The sequence below is a fragment of the Furipterus horrens genome, unplaced genomic scaffold (assembly GCF_987537825.1).
Source record: "Furipterus horrens unplaced genomic scaffold, mFurHor1.1.pri manual_scaffold_2, whole genome shotgun sequence".
NCBI lineage: Eukaryota > Metazoa > Chordata > Mammalia > Chiroptera > Furipteridae > Furipterus > Furipterus horrens.
In genome coordinates, this window is record NW_028327172.1 from 6,980,817 (window position 1) to 7,004,327 (window position 23,511).

General features: G+C 49.6%; 1 protein-coding gene, 1 long non-coding RNA gene, 8 other non-coding genes and 1 pseudogene across 18 annotated transcripts; 9 read left to right on the forward strand and 2 right to left on the reverse strand.

Moving 5' to 3' along the window:
* Positions 1–2,437: 2,437 nt before the first annotated feature.
* Positions 2,438–19,578, reverse strand: LOC150017606 (amino acid transporter heavy chain SLC3A2-like). 2 transcript variants are annotated; one of them, XM_090260004.1, is made up of 10 exons: positions 19,367–19,578; positions 8,175–8,609; positions 7,619–7,792; positions 6,637–6,731; positions 5,030–5,098; positions 4,887–4,945; positions 4,561–4,741; positions 4,307–4,450; positions 3,059–3,142; positions 2,438–2,948 (listed from the first exon to the last, which is right to left on the reverse strand). In XM_090260004.1, exons 1-10 carry the CDS (start codon positions 19,566–19,568, stop codon positions 2,586–2,588), a joined length of 1,806 nt encoding a protein of 601 aa, XP_090116130.1. In that variant the 5' UTR covers positions 19,569–19,578; the 3' UTR covers positions 2,438–2,585. The 2 variants fall into 2 exon arrangements, with proteins under 2 accessions (XP_090116130.1, XP_090116123.1); XM_090259997.1 differs by lacking the exon at positions 19,367–19,578 and having other exon boundaries at positions 8,175–8,677.
* On the reverse strand, positions 12,923–13,100 carry LOC150017607 (U2 spliceosomal RNA; annotated as a pseudogene).
* A 220-nt stretch (positions 19,579–19,798) lies between the features above and the next one.
* Positions 19,799–23,434, forward strand: LOC150017608 (uncharacterized). 8 transcript variants are annotated; one of them, XR_016507687.1, is made up of 10 exons: positions 19,799–19,889; positions 20,201–20,253; positions 20,511–20,593; positions 20,810–20,860; positions 21,211–21,243; positions 21,411–21,621; positions 21,743–22,251; positions 22,840–22,887; positions 23,123–23,150; positions 23,314–23,434. It is a non-coding gene; the product is annotated as an uncharacterized LOC150017608 (long non-coding RNA). The 8 variants fall into 8 exon arrangements; XR_016507682.1 differs by lacking the exon at positions 19,799–19,889 and having other exon boundaries at positions 19,899–20,253; positions 21,743–21,789; positions 21,969–22,251; XR_016507681.1 differs by lacking the exon at positions 19,799–19,889 and having other exon boundaries at positions 19,899–20,253.
* LOC150017609 (small nucleolar RNA SNORD26) lies at positions 20,320–20,390 on the forward strand. The gene has a single exon (XR_016509473.1). It is a non-coding gene; the product is annotated as a small nucleolar RNA SNORD26 (small nucleolar RNA).
* On the forward strand, positions 20,665–20,736 carry LOC150017610 (small nucleolar RNA SNORD27). The gene has a single exon (XR_016509464.1). It is a non-coding gene; the product is annotated as a small nucleolar RNA SNORD27 (small nucleolar RNA).
* LOC150017611 (small nucleolar RNA SNORD28) lies at positions 21,067–21,141 on the forward strand. The gene has a single exon (XR_016509477.1). It is a non-coding gene; the product is annotated as a small nucleolar RNA SNORD28 (small nucleolar RNA).
* LOC150017612 (small nucleolar RNA SNORD22) lies at positions 21,501–21,625 on the forward strand. The gene has a single exon (XR_016509466.1). It is a non-coding gene; the product is annotated as a small nucleolar RNA SNORD22 (small nucleolar RNA).
* Positions 21,831–21,897, forward strand: LOC150017613 (small nucleolar RNA SNORD29). The gene has a single exon (XR_016509476.1). It is a non-coding gene; the product is annotated as a small nucleolar RNA SNORD29 (small nucleolar RNA).
* LOC150017614 (small nucleolar RNA SNORD30) lies at positions 22,070–22,139 on the forward strand. The gene has a single exon (XR_016509472.1). It is a non-coding gene; the product is annotated as a small nucleolar RNA SNORD30 (small nucleolar RNA).
* Positions 22,329–22,396, forward strand: LOC150017615 (small nucleolar RNA SNORD31). Its single transcript, XR_016509458.1, has one exon. It is a non-coding gene; the product is annotated as a small nucleolar RNA SNORD31 (small nucleolar RNA).
* On the forward strand, positions 22,929–23,054 carry LOC150017616 (small nucleolar RNA SNORD22). Its single transcript, XR_016509465.1, has one exon. It is a non-coding gene; the product is annotated as a small nucleolar RNA SNORD22 (small nucleolar RNA).
* Positions 23,435–23,511: the final 77 nt, after the last annotated feature.

Below are 23,511 nucleotides of genomic sequence, written 5' to 3' on the forward strand. Positions count from 1 at the left end.
AACATTGGAGGAGCTTCATTTAATTTTTGCGTTATTCCTCTTCTATTTTAAACACAAATATGCGGGAACGGTTCCTGTTCAATGTGCACCGTCTCCGTTCGGCTCTGCAGAAAAGCTCTGGAGGTCGGTGGTGATGGCTGGACAACAGTGTCATGTGCTTAATGCCGCCGTCCGTGCAGCTGAAGGTGCTTAAAGGGGTAAATTTCCTTACGTATTTCACACTGGTTTCTCTTTTAGGTAAAAGCCCACGGTTCATGGCAATGCTGACGCCATGACAACACCGTGACACACACGCGGGTCGGAGGGGAGGCCAGGAGGCAGAGGAGAGAGGGCGGGCTGGAGCTGGGGCCCTGGGACAGGCCCCGAGGGGAGAAGAACGTGGGAGCCTCGGGAAGAGGGGCCTGGATTAGACAGAGGCCCGAAGGGGGAGGACAAGGGAGTTCCTGGCACCGGGGAGCTGAGGCCAGCCGGCCGCCGCGCGTCCTCGGGGGCTGCGCTGGAGCGCCCACATCACAGGCTGACGGCCCTCGGGCGCAGAGGCAGCGCCCGGCAGACCAGACAGCAAACACGGCCTGGGCCTCAGTGCGATTTCCTCCTCACGCAGGACACCCTCAGAGGCCCCGGCCCAGCCCGCGGAACTAGTGCTCCCTTCCCTGAGAAACCTGGGAGGGCCGCCCGGCGAGCCCAGGCCTCATGGTGTCAGAGGGTCCCACGGCTCCCCAGGCATCGCCCTGCGAAACACATGCGCCAACCCCGCCGCTGCCACACTAGGGAGTCTCCTGGGCAGCAGGGCGGCAGGGGCAGCCATCCTCATCCCCCTCCCTGCCGGACAGACAGCCAGGGAGCCTGTCCCAGTGCGCCACTGCTCAGACCTCCAACTGCCACCCGGTTCCCTCTGCCCCCGGGTGCAGTGAGAGCGTCCTCTCTGCGGAAGTCTGGCTTTGACCCTCAGCCAATGGGAGGTGCTCTCCAGGACCCTGGAGTGTCCTGAGCTGCAGGGGTGCCTTTGTCAGTATGGGCACTTCAGACGTCAGTCTGACAATGTGATCTATGATGATGGCCCTGGGGTGTGCCATCTCTGGGGAAAGATTACTAAAGGTCAGCCATGGGCCCGTATGTGATTAAGCCCAAGACATGCTCTGCACACCAAAGGCTGGGGGAGCTTCCCTGCTGGGCCACAGTGCTATACACCAGGAGGCTGGTGTTCAGAACCCCACGGGGACCGGGTCGTCTGTCAGAGGCTTCATGTTTGGATTCCACCCTTTGCACCCCGTCCTTTGGGCAGTTCAAATGTGTATCCTTTCACTATAATAAAACTAATGTTAGTGATATCCTGAGTTGTTTTTTTTTTAATTCCACATTTTTATTTACCATTTTTCTATTACAGTTGTCCCACTTTTTCCCCCATTACTCACATCCACTGCTCCTACCCCTTCTCCCAGGAAATCCCCACCCTATTGTCCATGTCCATGGGTCATTTATACTAGTTCCTTGACTATACTCTTCCTCTTCTTTCTCCCCAGTTTCCTGAGTTCTTGAGTCGTTCGAGCAGTGACCCACGGAGGACAGTCATGAGCTGGAAGCTGGTGTCTGAGTGAGGGCAGTCAGGGGGGCACCACGCCGGCACTGTGCAGGGTGTCACTCTGTGCACCTGCTGTGACATTTACTACGCTCCTCACCATCTGCCACCCCTTGCCAACCACATCCCATCCCTTGCCTCTGCCCACCTCCTGCCTCAGGGTCACAGTCCCACCCCGGACACTGCAGAGCTCCTCCTCCTCCCTCCGCCTAGTTAACGCCCTCCCCTATTCCCAGGCTTTTGCTCAAAGGCCTCCTAGGAGAGGCCTCCACTAGCCCCCACCACAAAATCCCTTCACCCCCAAACACCCACCTCTTCTGCTTTACTTTTCCCTCTTTGACTGCTATCACCGTGTCCACCACACTCTCAAGTTTATTCCTCTCATTCCTAATCCATCTCCAACCAGAATATAAACCCCATGGAGAGAAGGATTTTGAACTTTAATCCCTCCTCTCAGCTCAGGGCCTAGAGCAATTCCTGGCCAAAATTCCTATCGGGTGAAGGACCTCTCATCTCCTTTGGAAGTACCTCTTCGAAAACTCTCTCCCTGAAAGGCTAACTCTGCAAAAACAGGAACACTGAGCACAGTTGGCTGGAGACCATCGCTGAGGGAGGGAAGCGCAGTCAGACCCGAGACCCTAGGAGAGCACTCGCCCGCCTGGGGGAGGAGGCATGGGTGCTAGCCCTAGCCCTGACACCTCCTGCTTGGAGCTTGCAGGCCCCTTGCTCTCTGGGCTGGAGGAGATGTACGTATGAAACACCCGGGCCCTGATGACTGTGCGGAAGGTCCAGGCAGGAAGAGAAAACGGGGAGAGAAATTCCTGCCAGAACAGAGGGGTGGAAGGAAGACAAGACCTCACCAGGCATCACAGACCTTTATTTGAAGCAAGAAAACACCCTACTCGGGGTTCCTCTGTAACCTGTTATAATAAAAAATAAACGAGAGAGAGAGAGAAACCAGTCCCCAAAAGCCTGGGGAGTGGAGGGGAAGCCCTGGGGGTCCCGCTCAGGCCACGTAGGGGAAGTGCAGCAGCAGGCCCTCGTGGGGCTTCAGGCTCAGATGCCCCAGCTCCACAGGGGCGCCCGCCTCCCGGCCTGGCTGAGTGCTGAGCAGCAGGTGCGCCGTGGTGGGCAGGCCGATGCTGCCGGGCAGGCCGGAGGCCCCCAACCTGGCGGGCTGGCCCACGTCACCGAAGTTGAGCACGACCAGGAAACGCTTGTTCTGGTCCCACTGGCGCACGTAGGAGAAGAGGTCAGGCCCCGAGGACAGGACGTGGAAGTCTCCGTGCAGCAGGGCGCGCTCCTTACCCCGATGATCACTCAGCAGCCGGAACAGGGTGAGGAGGGAGTCAGGATCTGCACTCTGGCCCTGCCAATGATGAAGTCCCAGCAGGAAGGGATGAGAACTCCCCGGGGTGCAAACTCCCACAACCCACCTGGCCACCCTCCGCTGGTCACGCCGCCTTGTAAAACCCGTACCTTCACGGTCATGTCGGGGCTCACAGGTCCTGAGGTGTTCGCGGAGCTGGATTCATCCCACAGCATGACCGGCGCCTCCATCGGCTGAAGAGCAGGGAACACAGGACGTGGGAAAGGCCTGCCCGCCCCGCACACCCCTCCTCCTGTGGCCTCGCCCACGGATGCACACCCTCTGCACTCACACCCAACCTCCACGGGACAGGCAGCAGGGCGCCGCCCACCTCGGGACCTCGCACACACTGTCCCCTAGCCTAGAGGGCTCCTCTCCCAGACAGCCACGGCCACCCTCCTCCCTTACCTCCCGTCCTGCTCGGTGGTCTCATAGGGCTTTCTGTGCCCACACATACAGTGTAATCCCAGTCCCTATTACCTAGGCCCTCGCCGCGCTGCCTTTGCATAGTGCTCATCAGCACCTGGCATCTAGATGACACCTGCTGATTCTCTAGTGTCACCACGTCCAGTCTGTCAGGGCATTGCTCTATCCTCCGCGTGTGACACATAGCAATTTATTCAGTAAAAGTGGAATTAACTCTGGAGGGTGTGGCTCAGTGGACTGAATGCTGGCCGGGGAACCAAAGGGTTGCCAGATCCATTCCCGGTCAGGGCACATGCCTGGGTTTGGGGCCAGGGTCCCGGTTGGGGACATGTGAGAGGCAACCACACATGGATGTTTCTCTCCCTGTCTTTCTCCCTTCTTCCCCCTCTTAAAAAACATAAAAATAAAATCTTAAAACAAAAAACTTAGTGGAATCAATGAATGACCGGTTCAGTAAGTATCAGCCCGGGTGTGACCTCCACCCTGTGACTACGGCCCAGCGAGTGCCCCAGGGTCCTCCTCCCATCACAGCAACACTGACACCTCCCTCTCTCACCACGGGGCTCCCCCACAGAACTAGGAGCTCTTGCAGGGCTCAGAGATCCCGCCATGCAGTGAATGATGAACGAATGAGAGAGAGAGTGGGTGACGGGCCCCATACTGCACCCCTACCAGGGACCACACACTGTCGTGTAAAGTAAGCCACCAGGTGACCCTAACTGCCCTATAGGAAATGCGGTATCAAGGAGAGATGACAGGCCATGTGAAATGGCTCACAAGGCCACACAGCTACCAACTAGGTGAGTGACTAGGAAGCAAATGTAGTCCCACCCCAAGGTCCATGCCTGTCCGCCTTCACCCACACAGCCATCCTGTCGGGTAAACGCAACCCCCCCCCGCCCCCCGCAGGACGGGAAGGCAGCACCAAATACCTGCCCAGGAAGCACCGCTGCCTTCAGGCCGATCTCATCCCCAGAGCTGAACACCGGGGTCCCTGGCAGGGTGAACAGCAGCAGATGGTAGAGTCGGAGGAGGTGAGCAGGCACGAAGGACCCCAGCAGCCCCGCCTGAGACAACTGTAGGAAGGAGCGCACTCGTGAGCCCCAAAGCCCACGCTGTCCCTGCCTCCCAACACCCCTTTCCTCCAAACACAACCTGCCCCCTCCCCCACCACTGTGGTACTCACACTCCAGCTGCACCAGCGATTCTCAGTGACATTCAGATACTCGGTGACCAGGAATTTAATCTCATTCCCAGTGAAATTGGAGGCTGACAGGTATGAGCTGGTCAACAACAGGTCACTGCTGGGACTGAGCAGGCTCAGGATCTCTTGAAGGCTGGAAGACTTAGTCCCTGCAATCAGGAGCCTGCAGAGAGCACAGCAGGGGTCAAGGTTGGTACCCAACAAAATCAGAAAAATGGACAAGGGATTCCTCCCTTCTCAAGGACTAGCACTCCACTGAGGGGTTCCCGTAATGGAGCAAAGTTGGGGACAACAGGTCTGGCACTCACGTGTCTTTGCTCAAGGTCTCGGTGAAGTTGTGCCACTCAGCCAAGTATGAACGCGCATCCTAGAAGACAAAAAGCAGAGTCACGACCACCACGCCAGGCGGTTCTCATCCAGGCTCTGCCTCGCACAGGCAAAGGGAACTTACCGCCAGCCTCTCCACGTCCCGAATCTGGAACCCATCCACGCCAGCCTCCAGCCAGAACTTCAGAGCATCCTAGAGCGAGGAGGGGACAAAGAACAGAGGGAAGATATAAGCACTGTGATGCAGGGGCTCTGAAAATTCCAGCCCACACTAAGCCGTGCCCGCCATGCTCTCCCCCTTGACCTTGGGAGGGTCACTTACGAGAGAGCCTTGAATGGTCTCATTTTCCCACCTGCATTATAAAGGCTGAGCCCTTGGTCCGCAGCCACTCTAACCATCACCCATCCTTAGTGATACGGTGTTTCTCTCTCTACACCTCCCCATTACAGATTATAAGGCTTTGCCTTTGACAACCACAGAACAGCCCAAGAGAGAAAGAATGTAAGTAAACATAACTTCATTTAATAGTTACTGTGTGTGGAAGGATGCTATACCCATTTTTGTGATGGATATGCAGTCTCAGAGAAGCAGGGAGGCCTGCCCACGGCACAAACAGAGAGCAGCAGAGAGGACTCAATTGCTAGTCAAGATCCCAAGACTAACGTACTGCTTGCTCTCCCAATGTACTGACACCTGGGGCTGCGGTAAAAACCATCGGGGCAAAGCCAAGAAGAAAGAGTGAAATTTAAAGCAGTTAAATGAAGATTTGAAGAGCCAGCTCTGCAGAACCAGCCCGGGCCTGAACCCTGGCGTTTGTAGGGCAGACCCAGCCCCGTTCCCACGGCCCGTTTTCCCTTTTCTTTCGGTTCCACATGCTCTTCTCTCCTCTCGTCTCCATTTTCATCCATCAGCGGCCACCATTCTTCATTCATATCATTACATCTAAAAACGTCCCTTATCAATAACTCTCAAAAGGTCTTCTAGCAATGAGCTAACTCTTGAAATGGATGACCCAGGGGCCCTACGGAAATGCTGGGAGTGCAGAATTCTTCCCCAGAAACGGGGCAGCCCGCAATGTGTCCATTTGCCTCCGCTTTGTTCCACCCGCTCTGATCCGGTCAGCGTTCTAGAAGCCAGGATTCAGGAGCCTGGCGACTCCCAGCCTGCAGGATAGAGAGCTGGAGCCTCTGCCCTCAGGGAAGTCGGATTGCAGCAATAAGGCTGCTTGGACCTCAATTCCCACACACACGGAGCCCTCTGAACCTCATTTACAGTTTGGGGTAATGATAGGGTCCTTGTTAGGTAAACAGCGGGTAAGGAACATACAAATACTTGGCATAGTCTCAGACACACAGGAAGACCCCAGTGCTTACAATTTCATACTGGGCTACACTCCAGAAATCACATCCCACAGGAACTGGGAAACAAGCAAGACAGATCCCCACTGGGCAAGGGGTCCTCTCCCAAACAGAAGAAAAACCAAATCCAGATCAACATCTGAGACGCTCCCTTCCTGCCACAGTCACCATCAGAGTCAAAGAAACAGGAAAATTGAGCAGCCAGAAAAGGAACAAGCAAAAACAGGGGTGCGCTGCGGGAGCGCGCCTGCTGGGCTCCAAGAAGCAAGGCCCCGGCAGGGGGGGCGGGGCCGGGTATACAGGGCTCGCTGTGCAAGGACACACACGGCCCCAGCACCCCCTTCCACCTGCCATCAGCACCGGCACACTCACCTTCATCTTGGTGGCCACAGCACTACTATCAGTGCGGAGGAACCACGAGTTCTGGCCCCTGTAGTTGGGAGTGAGATCCAGAATGACCTTAATGCCTAGAACAGTGGAGGCAGAGGAAGCTGTGAGAAAGACTTTGAGGTGCAGAGAAAACAGGAAATCAACACATATAAGTCAGACTATTTCTTTGTATTTCTTGGTACAAAAACTTAGGTTTGAACCCTGGCAAATCTCACTCCTTTGAAACAGAACAAGGAGGGGCCTTAATCTAATAGGCAGAAGGTTAACAGTGCTTATAAAGAAGGCTGAGTTATGGAGCAGTGGGCTCCCCACCCGCAAGGTGAATCCTTCTAAAGTAAGACACGATTTTTTCTAAAAATTTTTCCCAAAAAGAATCGACTCTTTTCAACTTTAAAAGCCACTGTTGGTCCGGCATTCGAACTCAAAGGTTAGATTGGGGTTAGGCCCAGTTGGGGGAAATGCCTGGGTTATGGGCGATGTCACCAGTGGGTGGTGGTGCCTCCAAGATGTAAGAAATGGATATTTCTCACACTGATGTTTCTCTCCCTTTCCTTCTCCCTCCCTTCCCCTCTCTCAAAAAATAAAATCTTAAAAAAAAGAAAAGAAAAAGAAAACCACCGATTCAGTAAAAGCCTACATTTTAAAACTAAGGAGTAGGTGGGGGTATAAAGGTACTAAATGGTAATGTAAAAAAAAAAAAAAAAGAATTAAATCTAATAAATAAAAGTAAAAAAATAAAATAAGGGCGCTGAAGCCCACTGTGAAATACTGCACAGCCAAGTGGAATCTCTGAACCACAGGACAAACGTGTTTCAGTCTGAAGCCTAACCGACCTCCTTTGCGCCTGCCCTTGGGAAACTCAGGGCCAGGCAGGCGCCACCAGACAATAAGCCTGTCCTGCCTTCCTCGGTCCACAAGGCCAAGCCCTTCCTAGGGGCTTCCTGCCCGGCTACAGGACACCCACTCTTTTTCTTGGCCGATTGCAGGAGACTGTCAAAATCGTCCTTGGAGCCAAAAGTGGGGTCGATCTCTTCCAAGTTGGTCCGATCCACGTCATCTTTCTGGTTCTTGTGAATTGGGCCCAGCACAAAGCCCTTCACCTTGAGGCTGCTCAGGTAATGGAGATGCTCCTTCAGGCCTGAAATGGGGAAGAAGGTTCGAGTGAGTAGGTCCGAGAGGCGCTGATCTCCTCGCCCCCGGACTACGTGTGGAGGATGAGGCTGGATCAGGGGACTCAGAGGAGCTGATGCAAGGAATTTAGCACGTTGCTTCAGAAACAGGCTGTGACTGGCTGCGGGAGCCACAAGAGGAAGGGCAGATGCTGAGTCAACTAGCCGCGGGAAGGAGGCGGGGGAGGGAGAAATTTTTCTAAGAAAGGAACGAGGAGCTACATCCCGGCACGGGGCCGCCGCTACTGGGTGGGTGGAGACCTGTCCGAGTCTAACGCGGGCAGGATTGGAGTCGGTGACCAGTTAAACCAGGGACGCGGGGGGTCGGGGCTGGGGGTGCTGCGCGCTCACCCGCTAGGTCTCCCGCCTCGCGGCCCTGGAATGCCTTCAGGTCGCCGATGCGGTAGAGGGCGCCCGTGTGCCACCAGCTCTGGGTCGGCAACGGGCGGCAGCGCGGCGCGCGCACGATGATGACCACCGCGCCCGCCAGCATGCCGAGCCAGCCCACCCAGAAGAGCAGCAGCAGCGCCCAGCGGGTGCGCACCCAGCCGGGGCTGCCCGCCACCTTCAGCAGCTCTTCCTTAGACAGGCCCGTGAACTTGGCCGTCGCCGCCTCCGCTTCGTCCTGGGCCACCTTGATCTTCACGAGACCGTTCTTCTCGGGGCCGCCCGCCATGACCGCTGACACGGCCGCCCCGGACGCCGCGTTCATCGGCTGCTTCTCGGGGTCCAGCTCATTCAGCTCCATTTCCTTCATGTCCACCTCGGTGTCCTGGCTCATGGTGCCTGCGGAACCGGCGACAGGACGCAGTCTGTGATCAGGTGTTGGCTGGTCACTTGTGCCGATCTCGCGGCCACAGAACGGCCTCCTATCTCTGTAGCTCCTAGACCTGGTCTGCCGCGGGGCGGTGCGACTTGGAGTAATTGGACCAGGAGCCCCGCCCCAGCCCGCCCCCGTCTTCCCCTTAAAGTGAAACCTATAGGATTGCTCTCTCTGGGACCGTTGGGGTGAGGCGGTGGGAGGTTAACAGTCAGGAACCGACCTCCACCTGCTGCGGGGTCCAATTCCTCATCTCGACCCCGTCTACCCCCAAGGTGCCTTCGAGCCCGACGCTAAGAAGCAGCCTTAGCGCGGAGCCACCTTTAGGTGGGCAGAGTCCGTGATTCTCTCCCCCCGCCCCCAGCTCTGGGTCCTCACCGGTCACTCCAGCCCCTGGAAGGTAGGCTTGGAAAGAGGACATCCGGCACCTCCTGGGTCCCGAGGCCCCTCCTCAAAACCCGCACCGAAGGCTGACGACCACCGGGACACTATCACCATATTTCCCCCTGTTCCGGTCTCAGCCCCGCGCCTGCCAGGTCCTCCCAACTGCGCGAGGCCAGGTGTGCCTCGGACCCAGGCAAACTCAGCTTCTGCGCTGGCCCCACGGGCCTTGTCTTCTTAGGCCTCTGAGACGGGCCAGGCCTCCGCTTCCCCACGGGGCTGACTCCACTCCTTCGAGACTCATCTTGAACTTAGTTCAGTTAATTCATTAGGCAGCAGTTATTTATGGGACGCCCACTACAATACTTTGGTTTATTAACTATTGAATTAACTCTAAGGGAATGCTGGAGGGACAGAGCTTAAGGGGACTACATGGTAATGAAAAAAATACAATAAAGGTTTGTTTTTTTTTAAAGAATTAACTCGAACCCAGTCTTTTCCAAGATGTTTCATGATGACCGTGTTTGCTTGGAAAGTTGCTGACACTCCCATTCTTACCCTACCCGCTCCCCCAGTTTCTGGCGCCAGCATGTCAGGGCAGCTAGCAATTCAACATCCAGAAGAGACTGATAGGCAGCCTCCGGGTATAGCAAACATTCCAGGCCTGGGGTTCACTCAAAGGCATCCACATTTTTCCTACAACAGATAAGATGCCATGGTCAGTCTTCCCCACCTGGCCGGTCCTTCCACATTTTATCCAAGTCTCCCTGGGGTGCTGGAATTCCTCTCTCCCCATCCCCTCACCATGTTTGGAGGCCGCTGGTTCTGCAGAGGCCTTGAAGACCACCCAACGTTCTTCCATGGAGGTCCTTGAATTGAGGGCAAGTGGGGTAATCAAGGGTCACATCAACACCATGAGGTGCCAGCCCTCTCAGGAACTTGTTGCCCTGAGCAGTGCCAGCTGGGTTATTGTCAGAGAGGAGCTGAAGGAACGAAGTCTTTCTCCCTCTGTCCTGGGCTGGGAGCCAAGACGGCTGTGCATTGGGAGGAAAGCAGAAGCCCTGGTCTGAAGAAACAGCACGCAAATGGGCTGCCAAAAGGTGTGAAGGGCTCATCCTCTGCCATCCCCTTCTTTGTCCCAAAGCCCTTACCCCACACCCACCCTGGGAAAGCTGGAATGACTTCCTAAAAGGAGGCAGGCAAGTGGGTAGAGGTCAGAGTTCAGGCCAGTGTTCAATGATGATAAGAAGTCCAAGGTGCCCGGAACATGCAGTGTAAGTGCCAACCAGGTGATCTGCACAGACTTTATCCCCGGCATGAAAGCTCAAGGTTGAAAGGTGTGGGGTTAGAAACTCTCCTTCAGACAGTCCAGCGTAACAGCCCAGGAGCACAGTATCTCACGCCCAGTCCCAGTGGCTCCAGACAGACAAAGCCGATCCCTTTTGCACGGGATAAAGAAGCGAACAACTTATGTCCCCGTTTTGCCACCCACCACACCAGCCACATCAGCCTTCAAACACCTGCCAGCCTCACAACTCCCTTGACTTTTTCAGGCCTCCGCATGCTTGTTCATGCCATTTCTTCTGTGTGTTTGCCCTTCCTCTTCTCCACTCTGCTGCACAAGACTTAGCTCAAATGACAGCTTTTCTCAACTCTCCCAAAAGAATCACTTTCCATCCACTGTGTACCTACCTCTGCTACAATTTATGTCCCACTTATTACATTTCCTTGTCTGTTTGCACTTTAAGACAAGTAGCAGGGACCTGGTGCTCTTTGTCAACAGACCCGCCTGTTCAGAGGCAGCATAGAGCAGACACTTGTTTGATAAGTGAGTGGATGACCTATGTCTATCAAACCCAAATAATTCCCTTTTTAAACTCAATTTAACAAAAGTAGCATTGAAGATAAAGAGGTAAAAGTGACAAGAAATTTAAACAACACTGTACCTTATATAGATGAAGCTGCATGCAGGAAACAACAAGATTTGTAACTGTTCACCAAAATAAAACATATGACTAAATCTGGGGGCCGGGAAAGACAGAAAAGCAACTCTGTAGAAAGAGGGCAGAAGGCAACTAGGGAGCCTCAGATCCCACAATGTATTTTGATAGATATAAATTTTAATATTTAACAGAGGAATGCAAAGTATATAATTGGTCAAAAAGAATGGAGTCTTCAAGAGAAGCTGAGACAAAGCAAAGAAAAAAAGCAGTTCAAGGACCACAGGCGGTCACAGGCCCTCAATCCTTCACCCGCAGGCTGGCAGGCGGGGGTGGGGCCCTGAAATGCAGAGGGGGCCCATTGTACAGAGAAAGTTCTTTCTGATCCCGTGTTGCAAAAATTCATGTCACATGTTTCCCCAACAGATAAGGATTATCTTGGCCAAAAGATAAGGACATTATTTTTCCCCCCAAAGGGTAAAAAAAGATTTCCAAAGAGAGAGCAAAGATGGGAAGGATAGCTAGAAACCTGGGAAACTGTCTCTGTCCGACAGACTCTGCAACTCTGCCAAAGCCCAGGGCATTATTCCAAAGATCCAGAAAAAAAGCATTCAGGCTCTGCCTCTAAAATACCCATTAGCCTTGAGCCGGTTAGCCATTTGAATCTTTTTTATGTTGGCTACATAAAAGAGTGGCCAGTGAATTCTTGAAAGATTACATAACCACATTAGTACTCAGGAAAATGTAAATTAAAATAATAAGAAAATATAATTTCATGTCCATCACATTGGCAATATTAAAACACCTGACTGACCCTGACCAGCTAGCTCAGTTGATTAGAGCATTGTCCCTATATGCCAAGGCTGACAGGTTCAATCCCGGGTCAAGACACATACACGAAGCAACTGGTAAATGCGTAAATAAGTGGAACAACAAATCGATGTCTTTCTCTCACTCAAAATCAATTTTTAAAAATCTGGGGAGGCAAAGGGAGGAAAATCAGGACAACTGTACTGTAATAACATAATCAATAAACTATAATTTTAACTGTTTTTTATTTTTTAATCTGACTAAACCAAGTGATGACAAGGGTATGAAAATGTATAACTAGCAACATTAATTGAAACAACCACTCCAGGTGAGCTACATGCAGTAGCCGGTAGCATTGAAAATACAGCCCTGGCTGGTGTGGCTCAGTGGATTGAGCGCCAGCCTGCGAACTGAAGGGTCATTGGTTCGATTCCTAGTCAGGGCACAGGCCTGGGTTGCAGGCCAGGTCTCCAGTTGGGGGGATGTGAGAGGCAACCAAATGATGTCCCCCTCCCTTTCTCTCTCTTCCTCGCTCTAAAATTAAATAAAAATAAAATCTTTTTAAAAAGAAAAGAAAATACAGCCATTACCCAGCAATGTCACTCCTAGATTCCTACTCTCCTACTCCAGAGAAACTCTCACACAGAGGCACAAAGCAACAGTCAAAAGATTTCACTGCAGCACTGCTTATGGTAGTAAAAATGGAAGTCTGAAAAAGGGCCTGTCACTAGAGGACAAAATAATCTGTAGAAAATGTCTAGCCCTGGCTGGGGTGGCTCAGTGGATTGAATGTTGGCCTGCAAACCAAAAGGTCACCAGTTCCAGTCCCCATCAGGGCACAGGCCTGGGTTGCGGGCCAGGTTCCCAGTTGGGGGCACACGAGAGGCAACCACACACTGATGTTTCTCTCCCTTTCTTTCTCCCTCCCTTACCCTCTCTTTAAAAATAAATAAATAAAATCTTTTAAAAAAAGAAAATTTCTAAAGAGAACACTGTAAATGACTAAATCTTAAAGACAAGCAAAACATGTCAAAAATATAGCGCTAATGAAAAGGGGGAAACAGCAGGTTCCTCTTACAAATTTTCCCCCAAAACTGAAGGGTACAGTGGAATGCCAACCGTCTGCACTTTAACTGGCTTCCATCCCAAAGGGGAGACCCGCTCCTGGAGGTCTTGCAATATCAGGTTGATTTGTAGAATGGAGGGAGAAGTCTCTTTTTAATCTCCCTGTGCCAAAAACCCACTTGGTAAAGGATAATGTATTAGATGTTAAACTGTAAGAACAGATACCATTCTTGATCTTGGGCCAAAAACCAAAGAGACAACCTACAATTAAGATTCGTAGTAGGTCTTGCTTCCATAAATTGTACTCAAGGCTACAAAAGCAGCCTGAAAGCGGTGCCTTTATAAAATTCCATTTTCAGTTCCCCCCTCCCCCAGTCACCTAATCCTTCCCTTGGAGAGCTTCCCCATGGCATATTCTGTTCTGAAATTTAACTTTTGCTACCTTTTAATGTTCGCCGCAGAGGTGAACGGCCCGCTCCCAGCCCCCAGCACGGCACCGACCATCGGCATATTCGCCTCCTGTCCCAATGCACGCACTGCTTCTTGCTGCCAGGAGGGGGCAGAGGATTCCCTGAGGAAAATGCCTGAAAGCAGCTGGCATCCCGAAGACAGCCATTTTCAAACTTTTTCATCTCATGGTGCACATAAATTAATCTCTAAAATTGTGCGACACACACAGAGATATTTTGTTGCTGATTTGACCAAAAAAAAAAAAGCAGCTTTAATTTTGACTTAGTCACGCCGGATGGCTATTGTGTTGACTGTTGTCATTTTCTTATTTGACAATCCAAGGGAAAAGAGGTCAGTGCCCCTGACTACATAGTCAGGTATTGCATGTTTTATTTATTTTTATTTTGTCAAAGATTTTATTTATTTATTTTTAGAGAGAGGGGAAGGGAGGGAGAGGAACATCAATGCATGCATGAGAGACACATCAACTGGTTACCTCTTGCACGCCCCAAACTGGGCACCTGGCCCAAAACCCAGGCATGTGCCCTGAAAGGACATGAACTGGTGACCTTTTGGTTCGCAGGATGGCACTCAATCCACTGAGCCACAGGTATTGCATGTTTTAAAAATTCTTGCAGCACACCAGTTGACAATCGCTGTTACGGAGGTATAAAATACCCAGATCAACAGTAAATACAGCCCTGACGAGTGTGGCTCAGTGGTTTGAGCCTCACCCACAAACAGAAAGTTAGTTGCCAGTATGATTCCCAGTCAGGATACATGCCTGGATTGCGGGTCAGGTCCCTGGTTGGGGGCGCGCAGGAAGCAGCTGATTGATGTTTCTCGCACATTGACGTTTCTCTCCCTCTCTCCTCCCTCCCTTTCCCTCTCTAAAAATAAATAAATCTTTTTAACAAATGTACATAGGAGTCAAACAAAGATATGCACCCCTAAAAAATCAGATAATCCCCAGCTTGGGTGCGCCTGCTTTACAGCAAAAGGACACCTTGTAATCACTTGTGCCTACCTCCAAATTTTTTGTATAATTTTTCTTAACAAGATCAAAAGTAGAGACTGAATTTATAAAGCTCTTCCACACTGGTTATGTGTCCTTGGGTAAGTAACTTAATCTGATACTCAGTTTTCTCATCTGTAAAATGAGGATAGTAACAATAAAAACCACTATTTTTTAAAACTGAGGTAATACAGCAGTCCCTCTCTATATCGTGGTTCACTTATCGTGGCCTCACTGTATCGCGGGATTTTTAAAAATATTATATTTAATTATTTATCGCAGGTTTTTCTCTATATCGCGGGATTTTGTGGTACTGTTTATGTATGTTGTTAAAGTAACGTAGGTTTAAGAGTGTAGAATATGTTTAAGAACATAAGTAGTGTTTATAAAAGTGGGGAAAAGGTTAATAAGGGAGTGGGAAAGGTTAATAAGGGGCTGGGAGCGGTATATAAGTGTGGGAAGGGTTTATAAAGGCTTAAAATATATATAAATACTAAAATAAATGTAAGGCTCCTACCTCGCGGATTTTCACCCACCGCGGGGGGTCTAGAACGCAATGCCCGCGATAGGTGAGGGAAGACTGTACATATAAAGCACTTAGTACAGCGCCTGGAACGCGCCATGGAAAACACTTAACAGATGTTAATATATTAACATTCAACACCCTCCGCCCACTGTTTCACCTTGTTTTTCTCATTGCTCATTACTTGACACCCCAGCCTTTTTGTACCAATCAAGCAAATATATTTACACACACATACAGACACTTCACTTTACTTGACTCTAGTCATGCGCCATTTAACAACGGGAATACGTGCTAAGTAATGCGTTCTTAGGCAATCTGGTCCTGGTGCGCACATCGCTGAGAGCGCTTCCGCGGACTCAGATGGTACAGCCTACTACACTCCTAGCCTGCATGGTCTAGCCTATTCCTCGACAGGGGAAGAAAAATAATTTTCCCTCTCCTCTTCTTGGCTCTTGACTGAGACATTCCTGTAATCAAAGACAGATTAACAGGAGAAAAAGAAAAAGTTTTATGACGTGTATACATAAATGGGAGAAACCCAGGAAAACTGAGTAACTCACTAAAATGGCTGAAGACACCACCTTAAATAGCATTTCAGCTCAAGACAAAAAAAAAAAAGACTTTGGGGTGGGAGAAGTCTGTCATGGGAAGTTACCAGGAAGAGCACAGTGAACACGGGTGAGGTTGTTACACCGATTTCAGTCCTTGTCTTCTGCATTGGTAAGAGTATCTAAAAGTCGTCCCCACCCTCCTGGTTCAGTGATGGAGACACACTTACAAATGGAAATGTCTTACAAAGAGTAATTTCTACCTGGTTTTCAGAGCATGTCCCATGTGTGCTGTTTCTTAAACATCCTAAATAATCGTTATGCCAAATACACATATTTGGGGATGACAAATTCTGTTCCCCTACAGCTCCTAGGCTACAAACCTGTCCAGCATGTTACTGTACTCAATACCGCAGGCAACTGTAACACAAGGCTGCTACGATGTTCTTAGGCCATAGGAATTTTTTAGATCCATTATAATCTTCAAGGACTGGTATATATACTCGTATACGTGATTTATCATTGACCAAAACGTCAGTTATGCAGCACAGGACTGTATTACATTCTTCATTTGTGGAGCATGCCCTTTCTATCTTATTCATATTTAAAGATTTTATTTTTTATTATTTAGTTTTAGAGAGAGGGGAAGGGAAGGAGGAAGAGAGGGAGAGAAACATCAGTGTGCTACATCCGTTAGTGGCCTCTCGCACACCCACAATCGAGGACCTGGCCTGAAACCCAGGCATGTGCCCTGAACGCCATTGGAACCAGCGACCTTTTGGCTCGCAGGCCAGCGCTGAATCCACTGAGCCACACCAGCCAGGGCTCCCTCTATCTTATACAAAGAAGAAAATGTTCCACATTTACTTATTGGATGGATAATGAAACTCGCCTTTCAGCCAAACTTAAATCTCTCCTTGACATGTATAAAATGTCCTCAGGTTTGTTTTAAAAATCCTAACCACAACCTGTGCCTTTACCTGCAACTCAGCAAGCACAGAACACTCGCGTCCTTGCACCTGAAGCACTCTCCCCCACAGGGCTCATCCTTATCAGAGAAGCCCTCTCCATCCGAGTGAAATAAGTACTGCCTTCTGCCGCAGCACTCCCTCTCCCTACCTGCTTAGTTTTTACCATAGCATTTAATTCCACTTGACATGTTATTTGTTTGTTTCTCTATCCACCAGAATATAAACTCCATGGTGGGAATGCAAACTGGTGCAGCCACTATGGAAAACAGTATGGAATTTACTCAAAAAACTAAAAATAGAACTGCCTTTTGATCCAACAATTCTATTGCTAAGATTATACCCAAAGAATCCTGAAACCCCAATTCAAAAGAACCTATGCACCCCTATGCTCATAGCAGCGCTGTTTACAATAGCCAAGTGCTGGAAACAGCCTAAGTGCCATCTGTGGATGAGCGGATCGAAAACTGTGGTACATTTACACAATGGAGTACTAGGCAGCAGAAAGAAAGAAGGAACTCCTACCATTTGCAACAACATGGATGGAACTAGAGAGAATTATGCTTAGTGAAGTAAGCCAGGCAAAGAAAGAAAAATACCATATGATATCGCCTGATACAGGAGACTAAGGAACAACACAAACAAATTAGCAAAATTGAAACAGAGGTACGTAAACAAGGAGCAGAGTAACAGTTATGGGGGGTGGGGGGGGCAAGTAGGGGAAGGGTTTAGTAAAGGAACTGGTATAAATGACCCACGGACATGGACAACGAGGTGGGGATGGACTGTGGGAGAGGGGTGGGCTGGGTTGGGGGGAGAAATAGGGGGAAAAGTGGGACAACTGTAATAGAAAAACAATAAATAAATCAAAAATTAAAAATAAATAAATAAACTCCAAGAGAGCATAAAGGGACTGTCTGCTCTGTTCCCTGGTGTATCTCCTGTGCTTAGCAGGTGCTCCACAAATAAATATTGGTAGAAAAAATTTTAATGAAAGTCACCTATAATCTCCAACTGCCAAGAACACATTTTTGTTTTTGTTTCATTTTGTTTTTGGCACTTATCAACCCTTCAACTCCTTTATAGCTTCCAAAAGGAGCATCCCGTTTTTGACATTCCCCTTTTCTCGTGGATTCTATGTCACTACACAAGAGGTCACGACCACCTTTGGCATTTTTTTGATTGGCTCACAGAATATGCTTAAAATTTGAAGTTGTTAGAAGCCAACACTTAAAATGGACAAATTAATGTACAATTTTGGACTTCTGGAATATCTTGGTCAGATCTTCTTACAGAGACAATATTCTAGCAAGGCGACAATCAGCTGGAGCTGAGAAAGCGCTGCCTGGGTTCTCCAGAGTCCTGTCCGCCCCACACCCCCAGTTCACATCACTTATTGGCATAACTCTACATTTTTGTAGGTATGTGAGGGGAGGGAGACCCCTGACTTAAATCCTCTCCTTTCCATTTCCACTTGTTAGTACAGAAGCCACTTACCTGTAGCCTAAACTGCAACAATCTAACTAAGGTCCTGTCTCCATCTTATTCCTCGATTTCTTATCATCATCCTGCTCAAAAACTTTCACTGGCTTTTTTCCCCCTACCTGCAAGTCCAGGCTCTCCTCCTCTGGCCCTCCCCAGGAAATCCTTCCCAGTTGCCTATTCTACTATTCCCTTCAGCCCACCTTTCATGAATTATATTCATACACTTCCTTCCTTTTCCAGCTCCAAGCCTGTGTTCAAATGGTTTCTTTAACTGAAATTTCCTGCCCGGATCTGTTTATCTACCCTTCAAGGCTTGACGTTCCATCAAGAGGTCCCAATTCCTATCCCCACAGACAACCTCCCCAGCCCTGTCTGCCTGCGCTGGGTCTTCTGGATTTTCCATAGTTTATCTGCTCTGTTTCCTATACATTTTGTCACAGCCTTTCAATCGTGTACTTGAACAAACACTTAATAGTTACTGAGCCAATGAATGCATTCCAATCCGTAATAACTTAGTTCAAACTGAAATTCTCTCAATATTTATCACTTGTCAGGCTACCCTGGGACGCATGGGGACCACACTGCCCCCAAAGGAGTGAAAACTGGTTCTTGGTAGAGGAAGGGGAGGCAGGAAAATCTTATTTTTGAAAAAGATTTCTGGTCAGTACATGCGCAGATAATATCAGTGATGTTAACATTTCATGGTGGGGGGGAAATTCAAGAGAAATGTCTTTCTTTTTTTTTTTTCCTTTGGGGAAATTTTTTTTTGAGGCTTCTGTGGAGAGACAATAGTGAAAAAATATTGGGCAACAGTAGCAGGGGATCGTTTCATTTGCTCCCGGTGCATGTGATTGCTCCGCGACTACCTGAGGACAGGGTGTGACTGCGGCAGGAAAGCAGAGCGGTCAAAGGGCAGGCTCCGCAATCACCCTGCCGGGATTTGCGCCTTGGCTCTTCTATTTCTTAGCTGGGTAACACCAAGCAAGTTACCTAACCCCTCTAGGTCTCAGGTTCCTCACCTGTAACATGACCTTAATGCCTTCCTCCTAGGGTTGTATATTACGTGAGGGCGTACAGAACAGCACAAAGAGCTTTGTGAATGTTTATAGGACGAGCATGCACGTTAGGTTGTTTACTACAAACGACTGATGATCTCCCGCTGGTAGGTCTCGGTACGGAGAGTCCAGGTGACTGGAACCATCTTGGTGATCAGGCGGGAACTGCAGGCAGCTGTGCAAAAGCTCGCGCCTACGGCTCCCTCCGCTAGAAAAGGGGCGCAGGTATTGCACCTAGTTCTCGGGATTTGGGAGGACTAATCAGTGCATGCAGAGTGCTTAAAACGGTGTTCCTAATGTCAGCCCTACTGCAAGCCGAGATCTTGGCAAAATCGGAGCAGACAGGAGGACGCTGGGGGCCAATCAGGAAAAACCAAAACCTTGTCATTAAGACTCAAGTGGAGCGCCTACGGCCCCTTCCCCAAATGGCTCCATGCACGGGTCCGCCACCTGAGCCTGGCCCAGCCCGGGGCTAAGTACCTGAGGCGCCTCCCGCGCTGGCACCCTGAGCCGCAGGCCCGGATTGCGCGCCGGGCGGCTGGTGCGAAACCGAGATGACACCGGTCGAGAGTTCAGGAGGTTCGGGATCCATGGAGGCGGGTGCTGCCCACGAGTTTAGGGTGTGTGGGGGCAAGGGGAGCTCAGGGAAGGGTGAAGGGGTAGGCGGCTGTGAGCCAGACATAGCACCAGTCCAGCCTGCGGAAGCTGCCCTAGGCCTCAGTGCTCCAGTCCCACAGGGCGCCGATGGTGGGCACCTCCCCGCAGCGCCAAAGGCTTGCCTGCGCACTGCCCTAAGGCGCATGCGCGCCTTTTTCGCGCCGCTGGAGACGCGCACTCACCCGCCTCCTCTGGAAATCTCTACCCACAATTCCCCAGGATTGCACGCGGTCTCCTCTTGCGCGTGCGCCCGCCATAGCCCCGCCCTCAGGTCCCGTGGGCCTCTGCGAGACGGTATTTAAGTGTCTCGCTGGGCAGTTTTGGTCTCGTTTTTCTGCGGTTCTCGGTAGGTGTGCTCTGTGTCCGCGAAGCCGTTGGCCGCGTGCTCGTGGCCGTCCTCTATGTTGCACATGAGTGCTGGGAAGTGGGGCGACTTGAACATGGCTTCCAGGCCTCTAGCGGTTCCTGGGCTTTGTGAAGGACAAAATGGCGGTGCCGGCAGCCCTCTCTGTGATGAGCCCTTTTTCACAGACCTGTACTGAAATCCGTGAGGATAAGGAACTCTGAGACTGGCCTTGCACAGCCGGTGCAGCCATCGTTCCGGAAAACAAAGCGTTGGCGGATTACTCCAGTGCTAACTTAATGTCTTGTCTGCAGGGTTCGGGCGCGGGTCTGAAGGCTCTGGAACCTGAAACATTCCTCCTGTTAGAGTAAGTGTTTAAGGCTGGTCCTGACGACTGTTATCCTTTGAGTGTGGGGCAGTCCCACGGGATGTGCTACGGGGATGATAAAAATTGAACTCTCTCTTTCTGATAGATTAGTGGAGAACTATTAAGTTCTGAGTAGCACCATCCGCTGCAGATGTTTGTTGTATTTGGCCCTTTTTAGCTCTGAAGTGTTAAGGCTCCAGCACGGGACAGGCTCCAAGGTATAAAACTAAGTGAAGGGTGCTCTTCGTTTTTTACAGATATGATTCAGTTAGAGCTTACAGGCTGGAGGATGGAGCAAGACCTGTCCCTGTGCAAATCAGTCATTGTGGCGATGGTCCAGGTGAGTGTGCAGTGGTTACGCAATTACAGGTCGGGGGACACTGTCTAGACAACCTTCCCATTGGGTTGGCCACTCCATGATGAACATAAAATGACAAGCATATGACTGAACTTAAAAGTGATGTCATCTTACTACTGAGAAGTGGGCTGCGGGTAGTCACGAGTTTTGGAATGGCTCTTCCTGGGTACATGTGATGCCTCCTTTTTCTGTTCCTAGCATCTCATCACCAATCCCGAGGAATTCAGCTGCTTCCCAAGGTGATTGCAGGTAATTGTTCAGATGGGGGGGTTGGGGTGTCTTGTCATCTCTCCAGTGTTCCCCGCAGCCAGGAGAGCAAATGGTCAGTGGAGCACCGTTGCCTTTTTGCTCCTTCCAGCTTGTTTCTCTTGGAATGATCTTCTCCGGGAGGGAGAGAACAACCCAGTAGTTCAGTTGGTTCTTGAGGGTGTAATTTTCCCCTCACCCGTGTCACTGTCAGATGATTTGAATTGTTGTGCTGATACTCTGTGAGGTGTGACAGGTAATAGCATGTTAGAGTTCTGATGGCAGTTTCTGTTAAGTGAAGAAATCTTATTCCGTTGTAATATTTTAAGTAATTATTTGCTCTTCATTTACAGGTTGTCCTGATTTTATATTCCTCTACCTTAATGGTAAGTAGCTCTCCCAATACTGTGGTAAATTAATATATGTGAACCCATTATGCAAAGGATAACTTAGCAACATGTTTTTTTTTGTTAACCAGAGCCCTGATTAATCCAGAAGGCTTTCTGGTTTCTCTCGTTCTTGCCTTGAATGTTCTTGATCTCTTGCCTCCTAGATGCCCACCGATCTGCCCAGAGTTGAACTCTTGGACAGAGTAGGAAGTGGTGAGGATCTGTAACTCGGTTGTAGCTTGCTCCAGAGTCAGTGCCAGTGAGGAGAGCAAGCATCCTGTGTTACCCCTTCTAGCCCCAGAGCCAGTAATGGTGAACCCACTGGGGCAAAGTGGGCCAGAGGACGAGAACTCGTTCCATAAGGAGCTGTCTGAGGTACAACAAACACCTGTAGATAGCATTTGCTTAGTTTTTGTTTGTTTTGGTCTATCCATTAACCATGGCTATGAATAGTTTTGGCTGTTTTAGATGTTTTACTAATTACATGATCTCATAGGAGGAGCTGGGTCCTGTATGCTACAGAAGAGCCTCCAGAGTTAAAAGGTTAGTTGATTCCTGTCAGGCTTGTGCCACCAAGTAGTCTGTTTCTATGATGAATCAAACTAGCTCACTATGATTTACACAATGAAAACATTTGAACACCTGAGAAACTGGAGAAGACATCGGTGGAGGGGGTACCGGGTTGAGGATTTTTGACTGACCACAGCTTTCTCTTTCCCTAGGCACTGTTACCAGTAACCTACTTATCTACTCAAAGGTGAGTGATTCCCATTGTTGGTGCAAGCAGCATGCTGGGTAGAAAAATGCCTTTTTTTAGGCTTATATATGTGATGACTTACATGGAATCTCGTTCGGCTGATGACTTGCTGTTGAGACTTGGAAATCTGATTTTCTAGGAACTGGCTGAGGTGGGAACGACTTTCAGTGCAGGACGTTACACATTGCTAACTCAGTCTTGTTTGTTTCAGGTCCTGCACCTTCTCTGGAGCCAAAGAATGATTGGAGGTAAATCTCTTTGCAACACTTTCAGTCTGTGGCTGATATATAAAATTTGCCAGTTTTGGGTGTCGCACTTTGAGTCACTCACCAGTGATGAGTTCAATACCGCCCCAGTCTGAACACTGTGACTGAAAGGTATTTCTGAGCTGTGAGCTTGCCTTGAAAAGTGAAAAGTGACAATGGGAAGTTAAATTGAGTAGTCTGTACAGCCAATGGGATTTTTATTTACTTTATTTATTTATAGCTTTTATCAAAGATTTTATTTATTTTTAGAAAGAGGAAGGGAGAAAGAGAGGGAGAGAAACATCAGTATGTGGTTGTCTCTCACACGCCCCCAACTGGGGACCTGGCCTGCAACCCAGGCATGTGCCCTGACTGGGAATTGAACTGGCAACACTTGGGTTCTCAGGCTGGTGCTTAATCCACTGAGCCACACCAGCTGGCCAGGGCCAATAGGAAATTCTTGAGAGGACTGCCTAGTTCCTGTAAAATGTGTTGAAACCTTATGTATATCCTATACAGGTGTGTCTTTCCCCCAAACAACGGGTTCCTAGGGCTGGTTGAGAGACTTATTTCCCAATCATTCTTTTGCAGGGAAAGTGTAAGCCATATTTCTGCTCAACCTCATCCTGAAGTTAAGAGGTGAGTAAATTCGGGTGCAAAGTGTGGGCCAAGCTACAATTTCCCAGTGATGAAACATTCACACGTCTTACCTCCTGTCCTAGTCCCAGAGCCTGTAAAGGTGAACCCACTGGGGCTGGCTGGGGGAGAAGAGGAAAGTTTGTTCCAGAAGGAACTGTCTGAGGGTTCGCAAAGATTTCTAAACATGGGAAAGGGGAGAAAAAATCACTTGTTGAAAATTGTTCTGTTTTTCCAGGTCTAAAGAAAGAATAAGCTTATTAATGGTAAGTATCTGCTCATGTATTGATGATTAGTATTTAAAGTACTGACATAAGTTAATAAACAGAAAAGTTCTTAGAATTGTAAATTCGTTTAAACGTTAGCTCCTCGTAAACCCATATAGTCCATATTCTTTCCCATCCAACTCAATTTCCTTTTTCTCTACAGGATGCCAACTCTTCCAAAACATCAAAAAAGGAATCTTCAAGCAATTTCTTATATACTGTAGCTGCTCACATTTGCCTGTAATCATTTCAGTCTTTATAAATAAAAGATTTTTAAACCTTCACAGTGATTGGTGTGTTTGAGTTAATCTAGTTTTTTACCTAAATAGGGTGCAACTTAGGGAATCTGGTAGGGGTGTTC